The 13,783-nt window shown below is 45.6% G+C and overlaps 1 protein-coding gene across 1 annotated transcript in view; it reads right to left on the reverse strand.

Moving 5' to 3' along the window:
* Nucleotides 1-13,783, reverse strand: part of LOC135902057 (cell adhesion molecule Dscam1-like) — a 177,872-nt gene that overhangs the window by 128,899 nt on the left and 35,190 nt on the right. The window contains exons 7-8 of the mRNA XM_070537959.1: nucleotides 2,304-2,579; nucleotides 936-1,102 (exon numbers count right to left, since the gene is read on the reverse strand). Coding sequence (XP_070394060.1) covers nucleotides 936-1,102; nucleotides 2,304-2,579 — 443 coding nt within the window. The remainder of the gene's footprint in view (nucleotides 1-935; nucleotides 1,103-2,303; nucleotides 2,580-13,783) is intronic.

Consider the following 13,783-nt stretch of genomic DNA (forward strand, 5'->3'; position numbering starts at 1 on the left):
AAACGCAGTTGAGGACGGCAGAACATTAGGTGGAGCGATGAAATTAGGAAATTCGCGGGCGAAAGTTGGAATCGGTTGGCGCAGGACAGGGGCAATAGGAGATCTCAGTTGGAGGCCTTCGTCCTGCAGTGGACATAAAACAAGCTGATGATGATGATGACGACGAGGCGTTCTGGCTCTTTCGACGCCCTTCGAGCTTTTATGCGAGTTCCATTCTTGACGAATGTCCTGCAATTAACTTAAATGTGTGTGTGTGTGTGTGTGTGTGTGCGTGCGTGCGTGCGTGCTTGTGCGTGTGCGCGTGTGTGTGTGCGTGTGCGTGTGTGTGCATGTTTTCATACCATTCATCATATCATCTAACAACTAGGGCAGCATGATAGGCCGTTGCCATCGAGATCAGAGTCTTCACCGTTTTTACCTCTTACACCCTAATAACAAGGTGCACGACCTTTAGTTTCGATTTGCTCTCGTGCTTTTACAAGCTTTCTCTGTTTGTCATGGATTTCTTGTCCAGCACTACCTTACTTAATTAGACGCACATATGCAGCAGCCTCTACTTGGCCGTTAACAGGGAAGCGAAACTTCCATATTTCATTTGTTGTGGATCTCTTTTTTGTGTTTGTGTGGATCCACTTTTCTTCTTGAATGAAAATAGTGGCGCCACATTTTTTGCATATCTAGTGCTGTAGCTGGGCTAAAGTAACAAAGTTAGAATTCAAAATGACTGGCAAGTGATTAAGGTGTTTCTGTTCGAGCACTGGTTGCTGTGTAGCGGTGGTGCCACAGTTATCTCATCTGCATCGCCTCTACATACTGAGAGGAACACTATTGGCAATGAACGAGGGAGGGGTTGTGCTGAAAAACTGTTAGAACGCTGGATCGGGACCAAGTGGCCCACTGAAAGATTAGTCTGTATGCACGAGGATCAAGTTTACCTCGCTGATGTCGACCCTGCTAGATTTCATGTGACGAGCTGGAATGCCATCGACGTTCCATGTTATCTTGGGAGCCGGGGAACCTGTGGCTTCGCACTTCAGGAGCAAGGAATCACCGGATTTCACCTTGGAGTCCTTGGGCGACTCCAGTAGAACTGGAGCGGTGTCTGCGCGGATTAAATGCTTGGAGTGAACAACACAAGGCGAAAATGTAACTTCAGAGACGTAATAAGAACACACATGTATATTTCATAATTATATTCTCTATATGCTCTATGTGCTCAGTTTACTCTCTGTAGTCATAATTTGTCCAGTGTTCGGCGGTGAAATTTGCTTGCCGGAGTTGTCCACGAACATTAAAAAGGATTGCGAAAGAAACTGTTGGTCGTCTTCTGCCAGTTGCCTGCAATTGGTATTAGTGCAAGTCTAAGCCAGAAAATAAGACTTTGAGAGAATGATTTTAGGCAAGTGCAGAAAGTCTGCCTATATCGAAAGAGAGGTCATGAAAGGAAAGAGAAACGCACAATCAGCACGACGTATAATAAAAAGATTCCGTAGAAATGCCAAGCGCTACAGCAGCGCTTGGGAGTAATTCGGGGAACACGTAATTATGCAACTGCCGGAACACAAGCAGAAATGCTGAAAAAGTACACAACTTTATTCTTGAACGCAATAATAACCTGGTGATATTGAATTTAGGCAGGATATTTTCAATGTCTACGAAACAATAACTTGTTTGGTACTGTGCCCAACTGCAGCTTTATTAGTAATAAGGTAACCTAGGAGATACACATAGTATTCGCAGTTAATTGCCTTGACGCCACTACAAAATGAAGTCCACAAACAAATAATTACACAGACTTAAGACCACAAGTCGATTAGTTTAGATCTCACGAAGAAGTGACCGAGCGGCTGAAGGTTCCTTCGTTCATCGGCCGCCTCGGTAGTAAATAAATAAATAAATAAATAAATAAATAAATAAATAAATAAATAAATAATCCCGCAGAACACATAGGCGACTGACCAAATGGGTAGGTCGATAACATTTCTAATCAAATCCACTGACTGGCATGAAGGCCGCGGATAGGATGCAGAGACTCAATTCCCGACTTCAGCACTGCGCATCCGCGTGGATTTCATGCCGCTTGATGTGCCCACTACAGGCCTGCTGCAGACGTGATTGCAAGCTGTTTCACGCGCAAGAGGGATGATACAAGGAACGCGCTTTATTCATATCGACACGATAGCCTCAGGACAGCACGAAACAGGCGCAAGTACACCACGAGGCAAAGTGCGGCGAAAATCGTTTCATGCGACTGCCGCTTGACGCCTGCAGTTTTGAGTCGAGAACGAGTACTGGGCTTTCACCTCCGAGAATGAGCTGCGCCGATGCCTGCGCCTGCGCAAGCACGTTGTAGGCCATGCACTGGTATATGCCGCCATCCTGGGCGGCCACCGGGGTCAGTTGCACGAGGCGCCGGTCGTCGAGCAGGCGAACACGCGCTCCGTCGTCGAGCAGCTCCCGAGCGTCCTTGTACCATCGCACCAGGGGCGTGGGTTGGCCCGCCGCCACGCAACGCAGGGATGCCGGCTGGCCCACGTGTGCGGTCAGAACCTCGGGCACTAGACGTGCCTCCACGGGAGCTGCAGCAGAGGTGACGAAATCACAGAAACAATGAATATCAAACAAAAGAAAAAAAAGCCCCAGCAAATCCGAAGACACCTTAGCACTTATGAGCTGTGAATGCGAAAGCATTAATGTCCATTTGAATGCCGTTTAGGGGTCTTTCGAGTTATGAGTTCCTCGTGGGCAAGCGGACGCGTTGAAATGCTTAACCGCTTAGCCCAGTGGGTAACGCACTCGGCTTCTGAGCGTGGGGTCTTAAGTTCGAAACTCGCTACCGCCAGCGTTTTTCTTTTCGAGATCATTATGTTCTTTAAATACAATCATTTCTTTGTAGCGATTACCGAGCCGTAGTTAGAACGCAGGTGAGAGTTTGTGCGGACAAGGAACGCACAGATAACATGGGCCTGAGAGAGCGAGGCTGACGTGGCGTCGCGGCGATGCCCTCTCCCCTCACGCAACGCCTGGCGCACAATGGCAGCCAGCAGGAGTCCCCTTTCACCCGCTCTGCTCCGTTGAAGCGCGCACTTGACATAGCGTTTCAGCCAGTGGGAATTTAGCTGCCGTTTCGCTGTTACAGATGCCACCGTTTGTCGCTCAATGGGCCATTTGACGCTACCTCATAAAAAAAAAGAAAGAAAAAAAAAAGAAACAAGTGAAGAAAGTATAATGCACCGCGGTTTCTCAGTGGCTACGGCGTTTCACTGCTGACCCCGAGGTCGCGGCAGCAAATCCCAGCCGCGGCGACCGCATTTCGATGGCGACGGAAAAAAAAAAAAAAGACGTTTGTGTACTCTACATTGGGGGCGTGTTAAAAGCCCCCGATGGTTAGAATAATTCGAGTTTCCCACTACGATGTGCCTCATAATCACATCGTGGCTTTGGCATGTTAAGCCTCCGAACTTATTACAGAAAAATTGCCTCCAGTTCGGCGTTTTCCACAGTTAAATGGACACTAAAAAGGGAACCTGAATTAGTCTAGCCTAAATAGACGTTCTTGTAACGCTTTAGTTTCGTTAACTCCGCAGTAATAAATTTATTATTAGAAGAGAAATTTAGGGCCACAGTTGACTTGAAAAAAAATTCGCTATGAAACGCCAGCGCCTGCTACGTCAATATGACGTCATGGATATCAATGTACCTTTCTTGTATTAGGGCAGTTGAGGCTCAGCAAAAATCCTTAAGGCGGATCTAGTCTGGCGAGACCCTTGCCGCCAATTTCAATACGTGAGCGCCGCCTTTCAGGTATGTTTAAAAAGCAAAATCATGCATATGTTGCGCAATGCGTCATTATAGAAAAACGCAGTGCCTGACGGGTGAACAAGGATGGCGGTTTGGGCGAGTTCATATTCAATGACGTTTTCTTGAATTAGCGCAACTCGGAGCAGGTCAAAGAAGCAGGACAGACAAAAAGAAATAGGAAACAGGGGCACGCTAGACTTACAAGTATGAATGCGAGAGCATTATACGGCTCATGAGGCGGAAAATCCGGCGTTGGCCCGACCTCACGATGATCCAAAAAAGCTACGAGCCCTCGATCTTTGATAGGAGTTGAACCCACTACCATTGACGGTGAAGGAAAATTTAATTTAGGTGCAGTTAAGGTACAGTTAATTAAAGCACTCGAACGCATGAACTTTCGGGGGAGTCAAACCCACGTTCCTTGGTTTTAATTAAAGCTATGTTAATCAAGGCACAGTTAAGTTAGAGTTAAGATACTAGAACCCACAACCTTTGGTGGGAGTGAAACCAATGATGCTTAGCGTTAATTAAGGCGAAGTTAATTAAGCCATGGTTAATTAAGATAGAGTTAAGGAGATAAGTTAAGAAAGAAGTTAAGAAGTTAAGAAACGTTGATTCTTTACATGATAGAGCTATGGGTGGTGAGCATATGCGCGTTTCTCCAAATCTTGCTGTTATTTCAGCTTCTGTTATTTCACGTTAGAGCTGATTATACTTCAGAAGGAGCGTCTGTTGGGCTGGCTGGTTTAATATTGTAAACTCCAATTACAGTGAAAAAAGTACACATACACATAAAGAAGACATGGCAGACGCGCTCATCCGTGTCTGTGATGTCTTCTTTGTGTGTATGTTTATTTTTTTACGCTGTATTTGGAATTCACCGACCTGATTATGATCACGTCCAATAACAGCACACATTTTGAAGTCATGGGCACAGCCAGAAACCTTGCAGGGGGAAGGTAGAAAACCGCTAGTTGATATTTTGATCTTGACACTGTTGGTGTGCTGGCGCAATCTGTCATTCAGACAGCGCTTCGTTTGTCCAACCTTGTATTTGCCACAAGACCAAAGAAGCCTGTGCGCCACACACCTCGTGCTCAATCTACAAATTTAACTTGAAGTCCGTTTGGACAACTTGGACCTAGTACATTCGTAAGATGTATGAACTTCAGAGCTTTCCAAGCTCATTTGGGAGCAGAAAAAAAAGGCTATACAAACATTCGCACGTTGAGTGATCTTTCATTTTAGATTCTGGGAGACAGTGTGACTGTAAAGAATCACACCTACTTTGCTGCCCAAAGGTACCAAACATGTGTTTTGCAGACTGTCATTGCGATAATCATTAAGGGCCTACCGCAAGGAAATTTCACTGCGAATAAGTTTGTCATGAATGAGTAGTGTGCAGGCTGTCCCAACTATCATGCACCAAGTTTTAAAGATATGCGAATTCCACGTAGCTGGACAGAAACAAGGTAATGTTGCTTGCCCTCGCTTGGAGATACTCAGATTATTCTTTTTCACTCCGCCTAATAACATAATTAGCCTTAAATAATTAATTAATTAAATAATTAATAAACCAAGTTCTCAAATAGTATAATTTGATGAAAAGTTTCAGTGAGAAAATTGTAGAGCAACATAAAAAAAAAACACTCCCGATACAGCTTTCTACTGCTCAATACGTGCTACATAAAGATGTTTTTCTGAGCGTGAAAGAAGCCCGCCAACACACGCAAAGTGCCTCGAGGGGCCAGTCGCGCGGCAATTTCGTGTGCACTTGGTGGCGGTCGCTATGTCTTAAGTCACAGCGCGCTGCCTCTGAGATTTTTCGACGTGCCGCGGGCAGCCACCGGCACCGCCATATATCGGAAGCCATGCCGTGGAGCCGCGCTACAGGTCATTTAATTTATTTCACCTTACGGGCCGGAAAAGCATTACATAAAAAAAAGGGGGGGGGGGGGGCTACCCGTGCTCGTTCAGGAGTTAACATCAACTGTATCAACAAAAAACACGTAATGAAAGGAGACCATGAGAACGAAATATTTAGCATGAAAGAAATGTATCGTCAAGATCTAACTTGTAAGTTGAGAACAAGATAATAGTAAACGTAATAAATATAGCACAACAAATAACTAGAATGTGCTGTGTGTGATTCGTGCTAATGTGGCGATGCACCTATGTTTAGCGTGTGTCAAGAAAGATGATCATTTAGCTTTGCGCGAAATATTTTGCGGTCAGTGAATGATACATCCATGTCGGGTAGATCGTTCCGGAACGCATATTAGCCTCAGGGAAGAAAAAGGAATTAAATGCCAAAGTGTGGCCACAAGCGGGTCACTTCTGGCTAGCGGTAACGACGGCGTTTTTTTCCCATTTCTGTATGAAAAAAAAATTCTCAGGTCTCGTTAACTATCGCCTAAGAGGCCCGAAGGTGAAATCCTTGCAAAGCCTACTGTAATCCATCCTAATCCTCCTTCATCCAACTTAATACATTTTAATCGACTTTAATCCTCCTTAGCCCACCTTAGCCTACCTTAACCCAGCCTAATCTACCTCAATCAAATCCCTAATTTATAATGAATTTGCTAGTCATTAATCATCTCTTATGTGCAGCTGGACATGCTTTGCTTCGCTTCTGGCTTTACTTGGGTGGCGTTATATTTTCTCTACCTCACAACACGACCTTGAAAGATAGCAATCTAAGCCTTTCCCCTGAAAGCGGCTAATTTTGTGAGCCTTTCCTGACGCTTCTGCTGGTATTTCAAACCTCAAATTTTATGTCGGTGCTCCAATATATCCACACTATTCTAAACTAGGAATTTTACGTGGTCCAGCATTTTGCTGCATTTGGTCCTTAACATGGAGGTTTCATACAATGATCACTGAGGAAACTCTGGGCGCTAGTGTCTACGGGAGCTGCAATAGGAGCGGTTGAGCCAGCATCGGAATTATGGGAAGTACATGAATTTGCCTAAACTTCGTCCTTCTGGCTTCAAACGGCTCCACGACATTGTAAATGTGTCATTTTCAACAAATTACTGTGTAATAGGCATTTAAATAAGCATTATTAAATTTGTCTGACGGCAGAATTTGAACACAGGGCCTCCAGCATAACGACCCGATTCTGAAACTATTACGCCACGGGTGCATACATCGAGAATCGGCCTAGAACGCCCATATAAAATTCTTGCGGGGAACCCAGCGTATTGAGACGCTTGGCGCGTTTCAACTTGGCCTCCTCGGCAGGCTGAGCCACTGCACTTAGTAGCAATCGTGCGTGCTCGCAGAGTATTCTGCACTTAGAAAAGCACAGATTGCTTCGTAATTTACTACCATGAGGATAGATAAAACGTAATAAGCAAAGTCACAAGAACGTCTGAATCCTTAAGTACGAAGATCAGAAAATCAATTTACTTCCTATTGTTGCCATGGTGGCTAAACGATGGCAGCGCCATGGTTCCCTCTAGTAATTATCGTATGAAACTCTATGGTCCTTAAGAATACGTTCTGCAACAGAGGCCTGTAAGAACCGTCTTTTATTTGTGTGCGTGAGTTTAGGAAAGGTTTGGTAATACATTAACAAGCCCTCCAGCGCATGAAATCCATGAACACTCTATATGCACACGATATACTGTGTCCTTGACAAAGAAAATCGCTCTTCGATACGCTCTGTTGATCAAGTAAACAGTTAGTAGGGCGATTATATCCAGTAAAGGTTCAACGCAATCTACACTATGTGCACGGGGTGGTGCAAAATAGAAAAATGACTCAAACGTGAATTCTGGCGCAAGACGTTCTTATTTAAACTCTATCTACGTTTTACAGCATTCGTTGCTGCGCTGGCTTCCTTTTTGACTTTTTCAGAAAAGAATTATCTTTATATTTTTAAAAGCGTGCGTAAGCTAGGAAACGGCAAATGATTTCATAATGAGCACGTGTATTTTAGTCTACATTCTGTAATGCAGCATTCCGTGAACTGCTCTAAGTTTATGTTCGTGGACTCAGAACTATTGCATGGTAATACTGTTTCTGACGTCGGTACGCTCTTCATGACGTCACTGCGTGAAACACGAGCGAGTTTGAGCTCTGCGTGAAACGTTTGTACGTAACCGCGGTACGTGATGCGTTAGGCTTACTGGGCACGTGTCGTATCTCCGCGTAACCGCGGCAGACATGTCAAGAGATGAACGTTTTACCACACCGTCAGTGAATATATTGCCAGAGCGTATAATCAAATTATTGCTACAGTGAAGAATTAGGCTTCTAGAGCGTTCCACAGTTCGATCCAGTCACCAACGCTATAACTGTGGTGCCATCTGCTAAACGAAAATCAGAACACTTTTCTGGATCAGTGTCGTTTCTCCAGGCCGAGGAACATCAAAACGAACCGCTTATATTAATACTCACGACAAAACGCTGCTAATACTGCGTCTTCAGCGTGAGATGGGACTAAGCGATGGGTCATTTTGACACTCATTACTTGCTTTCGTGCAATCCGAGTTCGCCCCATGGCAACTGCAGGGCCGGTTGTTAGGACGAATTGGGATTGAAATGGGTTATCGTGCACTGCCATGTTGTTATCCAATCCCGGTAACCTGCCGCGGAAGTCAGCGGTATTAGACGAACATTTGAAGTGAGGCTAACGTACTTCGCGCCACGAAAATCTAAAGCTCTCTCGAATCTCGCTAGAACCAGACGTGTAACATGTTCGTGCTGCGAAGACGGACGTCCTAGTTTCCTGAAGCAAAAGACGCGAGGGCAGGAGCAGCCGCTGACGAGCTTCCACGGCGCATGTTCGTCTTGCGTGCGGCAACCAGAGAAAGCCGTCAGTGGAGGCCTATTGAAAAGGGGTGCTGGTCATTGGACGGTGCCAGTCGCTCACGTAGCAGTGGCATGGAGCTGATGTCACGGAAAGCGAGGGTAATAAACGCATTACTGCAGAAAATGTAGCTAGTCGAGATGGATCTTTTGCCCCACAGACAGTATGGAGCTGACTGCGTTTATATAAGCGGGCATAATTTCGATAGCGGGCGTTAAAGGCACACTATCAAAGCATGTGAAAGGGATCACACAGACGACCGCGTTCGTGTCGGCGGTATCTGCCAGACGCAGAGTTTCCTGCAATAATTACTTCGAGGGAACTCTGGTGATGAGATGGGTCAATCATCATGGAAATAATGGTCAGTACACGGATTTGTCTGATCTTCGTGCTTGTGTATTCAGACGTTCTTGTCGCTTCGTTTATTACACTTTGTCTGCCGTCATTATCATAAATTTCAAAGCAGTCTATACTTTTCGAAATGCAGTAAACTCTGAGAACACGCATCAACGCTGTTAAATGGAGCGGTTTAGCCTGATGAGGTGGTCAAACCGAAACGTGCCGAAAGTCTCAACGCGCCGGTTTGCCCGTGAGAAATTTATAAAGGTGCTCTATGCCGTTTGTCGACGCGTGCGTCCGTAGCGTAATGCTTTCTTTTGTGCTAAAGGTCCTGTGTTGAAATAGTGCCATCGGATAATTTTAACAGTGTTTGTTTATTTCTTTATTAGACAGTATTTTGTTGAAAGCGATGAGTTTACGAAGCCGTTTGACGATAAAAAGTCGAAGTTTAAGCAAATATATGCAGTACCTATCATTCCCACGCTGGCTGAGTTGCCCCAGTTGAAGCTTCGCTAGGCACTAGCGCCATGCAGAGTTCCCTCGAGTAACTGTTGCATGAAACTGTCTATGCCGCCAGATCGTTCGAAGCAGGCTCGGAGAATCGTGACATATGCGCCTCTGTTTCGGAGGCCATTACAAGCCGTACGCCCTCGCAATCTGCCTCGCATTGTGTAAAACCTGCGAAATAGTAGCTGGTGATGCAGCTTACTTTAAATTCTAAATTTGCTGACTGAAAAATGAGTTTTCGAGCTAAAACAGAGAAGGAGGAGGAGGCCTAAGATAGCGGGGTTCCCACTCAGATTAACTGGAGAGTACGAGTCTCTGAAGTGTTCATGAAAAAATAAACAACTGGTCAATTCTGTCGTTATAGATGTCAGTCGTCGCAAAGTGAGACAGAAATGGCGCCTAAACTCTTTTTTGATGCCCCGGTCAATTGAGCAATTGAGTGCGCCCATTGCTTTTCATGATACACCTTTGCATAGAGCCTTTCGTGCATGGAAGTACGGAACTGCTAAGTTGTTTACGTTCGAATTGCAAGCATAATGTTGCAGTTACCGATGAAGGGTTGCAAATGGCCTGCCATAGTGGCTTGTAGGCTATAACTTTCTGCGGTTGAGATGTGATGTGCGCGGTTTGCAAGAAGCTCTGTGCAGCGAGAATATTATCGAACTACAGACAGTCGAAATCAACTGACGCCTCACACTATGGCTTCGTTATTGAGCAGAATGTAGGTTTGAGGCTTGAAACACCGCAATTTACTTGAATTTATAGCCTGGCAAATTTGCATGGCGCTGCCACAACATTAACGACGAAAAACTCGCCGCCTATGCGGCTTATCAAAGAAGATTATAAATTATTTATCCACCAGCTTAAGGAACTGTGCTGCACACTATAATGAACATATAGCATACATGAGACATTGCTATATTAAAGAGCAAATATCTTTCACTTGGTACATTGCGAACCAAATATTAGTTAGCTAGCAAATGCATTCGGTCAAGAAAATTTTAACATGGTACTTAAATTTAGCGCTTGGTGAAACACACGCTAACGAAAGGTGGTGCTCGAGGCATTTTAGGTTGGGCACAATCCACACATCAAACGATCGATCGATCGATTGATATTTCAATCAATCAATCAATCAATCAATCAATCAATCAATCAATCAATCAATCAATCAATCAATCAATCAATCAATCAATCAATCAATCAATCAATCAATCAATCAATCGGTTGATCGATCAATTTACTGATAGTGCGATGCGTGGCATGTGAGCACTTCTCTTTGGCCGAGCTGTTTGTGCATTTCTTTTTTTCTCATGGTGGCTAAAGTTGTTTTTTGGTGTGGTAGCTGTGTCATGACTAGTGAACTGCTCGCCCGATTTTTCGAAAAACAAAATGTTACGCCCAGTCACCAAGTCGAAATTATTATTGACATTTCGGAACCCATACGGGATTCTTGTTCACAATCTCACATGAGATTGTGCTTTTTAAAGCGAAGCTTTCCTTGGCTTGGGTATTGGCGAACACGGTATTGGCGAACGTGATAAAATGGGATTTCAAGTCGTATTATGTGTGGCGTCTGCTAACGGAACAACAAGCTTCCGTTAAAGAAAATGTATAGTAAGCCACACCAACTTGCTGAGAATCAAGTTCTGAACAAACTGTGCTCATCGTCGTTAGTTGTATAGCATTTAATCGACCACTTTACTTCAGCTTCGCTTCCCATAGACTCCAATATGAGCGTTGGACATGCAAAATTTTTCCTGTGTCACTATGCCTTTATTCGTCGCCAAAGATTGAAATGATAAGTAATGACTCATACCCCAGTCAACGTGGCCTCCCCATTACGACGACAAAAGTGAAATGCTGCGTTGGAATGACGAGCCGCAACGTAGCCAGCTGTGGAAGAAGACGACTACGCTCGAGCCATTGCTGATGACAGTTTTAACGAACTCCGACAATGAAGGCGCAGGGTCCGCGTAAACAGCTTCGCTGTAATATAACATCATTCCACAGTTGTGCCGCGCAGGGCTTTAGAACACAACTTTCTATACCGAAGTAGTTAAGAAGTCTACTCAACCAGTACACGGTGTCAGAAGATAAGCGCTTATGTACTATTTTTTCATTCCTTGGGTTCGTATTTCAGCGTCCTTCAAGTCTTTCTTTCTTTCTTATACAAACGCTAGACGCGACGTCAATCACTCATATATGTAAGGGATGGTACTACTGGCATTCACAACACAACTTTCTATACCGAGGTAGTTAAGGAGTCTATTCAACCAATACACGGTGTGAGAACACAAGCGCTTATGCACTATTCTTTTTTAGTCTTGGGTTGGCATTTGAGGGTCCTTCAACATTTTCTTTTCTAAACAAACGCTAAACGCGACGTCAATTACTCATGGTCTTCGTGGAAGCGACAATTCGTTTGCCAATGGAGCCAGATGCACCAGGCGTGGCTGACTTAGCAAATCCTAAAAAGCCATAGAGCTTTCTCTCGTTATTTAGCAGATCTCGTCTGCACATATATTTAACAGCACAGGCAGCGATATTTTAAAGATCCAACAGTGAAATTTCTTAAAGTTCCATCATATCCTTTAAACTAACGTCGCCTAATGAAAAGAAAATTTAAGCCTGAAACAGTGCCGTAGAAATATCCATCAGTAATGTATGCCGAAAATATGTGGCACGATGCCGACGTTTCCTTATCAAAAATTGGAGGACGCTTAAGCTTCGCCTTCAAGAGTGGAACGCGACAGCGTTCCCGTCGACCCGCCAAGGGGTGTAAGACAATGGGCTACGGCGCAGCGACTACGCGCCTCGCATCGGACGCGGTGAGCGTCGAGCAGTGCCGCGTACGGCGCGGCAACGAAATGCGCGCCTGAGCAAGCGACGCACGCCTGAGCCTTAGAAACAGCGCGTTTCTAAGGCAACACCGCATTCACTAGAGACGCTTTTGTACCGCTTTGAAGCATCAAACTCGTGGCTGAGTGGTAGCGCCTCCGTCTCGCACTCCGGAGACCCTGGTTCGATTCCCACCCAGCCCATCTTGCAAGTTGTTTTTTATTCATGAAGTGCCTGCTGGGATTTATCGCTCATGACCAACGCCGACGACGCTGACACCGACACCGACGCCGACGACACCGACTTTTCTGCGACACGAGCTCCTTAACGCTGTCGCGTTAAAACTGTTCCCTCTACTCCACCGGGATTTTCAGCATAGGCGATACCTCGCACGTACCAGTCTGGCAAGACGGCGACACGCGTAGACCACCACGATGCGACCTACCTGACCCCCCACTGCCTCTGGTATCGGCGCATTTTAATCGGCGATAAACCGACCGGGCAGATGCGCCAAATGCCGGAGAAGAAGGCGCAGCAGGTTCCGATTGCATGAAGCAATTACGCGCTTGAATTCTTATATTTACTGTAGCTAGCATATTGGTTCACCGTTTGTGGGTTCGTTGCGTAATTCCATCGAAAACACAGCCGGACGTCGGAACAACTATAGGGTTGCTACAAATGGTCTATGCAGAAGCGAATTCGTTGTAGTATGCATGTTGCCTCGAGTATAGACTATCTGGAAGGACAGCAGCTGTTGCCACGGTCAGGAAAATTCCGGAGGGATCGCGAAGGCAGGGTCACCTTTAAAAAATCAGCCAATGGATATTTTTGCTAATAATCGCAGTACTAGATCACGCAGAATAGTTAGTGAACGAAGCAGCCACGTTCAGGATGGCTTGTACATTTGTGAGGGCAACTGACATTTATTGTGCCAGGGAAAAAAAAATGGCAGAAGTTTTGAAAGCGACAGCAAGGTTTAGCGTAGCGCTGACGCACCTCGGGCGATGTTCGACCACTACGCGGGGGCGATATGTTGACATGAGGCAGCAGGCGAGGGAAGTGTTTCTTCGCAGCAAGAACAGCGCCCTGCTCGCCAACATTCGTCTCACAACGCTGGCACTTTGAGGAGTTGCAGGCGTCGGGCGTGGATGGTGCCAGAGGCGAGACCGATCGAAAACCTTCAGCATTTGTCGGCGTACTTCAGGGCCGCGATCTAATAGCGAATTTCTTGACGACGTTATTCCTTTTCTCGCTTCGCCAGTGGTCAGAGCAATCATCCGTCCTGGTTATCAGTGCGATCCGGAAGACATCACTTACAAAAATCATGGTCCAGTTTTCGTGCCGTCCGATGTTTGCACACAGCTGCTCGGCGGGAAAGCGAGTGTGCGTGTGCACGGCGCTCATGCCAGCGGCGGAAGGCAGAACGCTTGCCCTGGCACCGCTGCCGAGCCGATTGAGCAGAGCGGGACGATGTGTGCA

Source organism: Dermacentor albipictus, chromosome 4, assembly GCF_038994185.2.
Source record: "Dermacentor albipictus isolate Rhodes 1998 colony chromosome 4, USDA_Dalb.pri_finalv2, whole genome shotgun sequence".
NCBI classification, from domain to species: Eukaryota; Metazoa; Arthropoda; class Arachnida; order Ixodida; family Ixodidae; genus Dermacentor; species Dermacentor albipictus.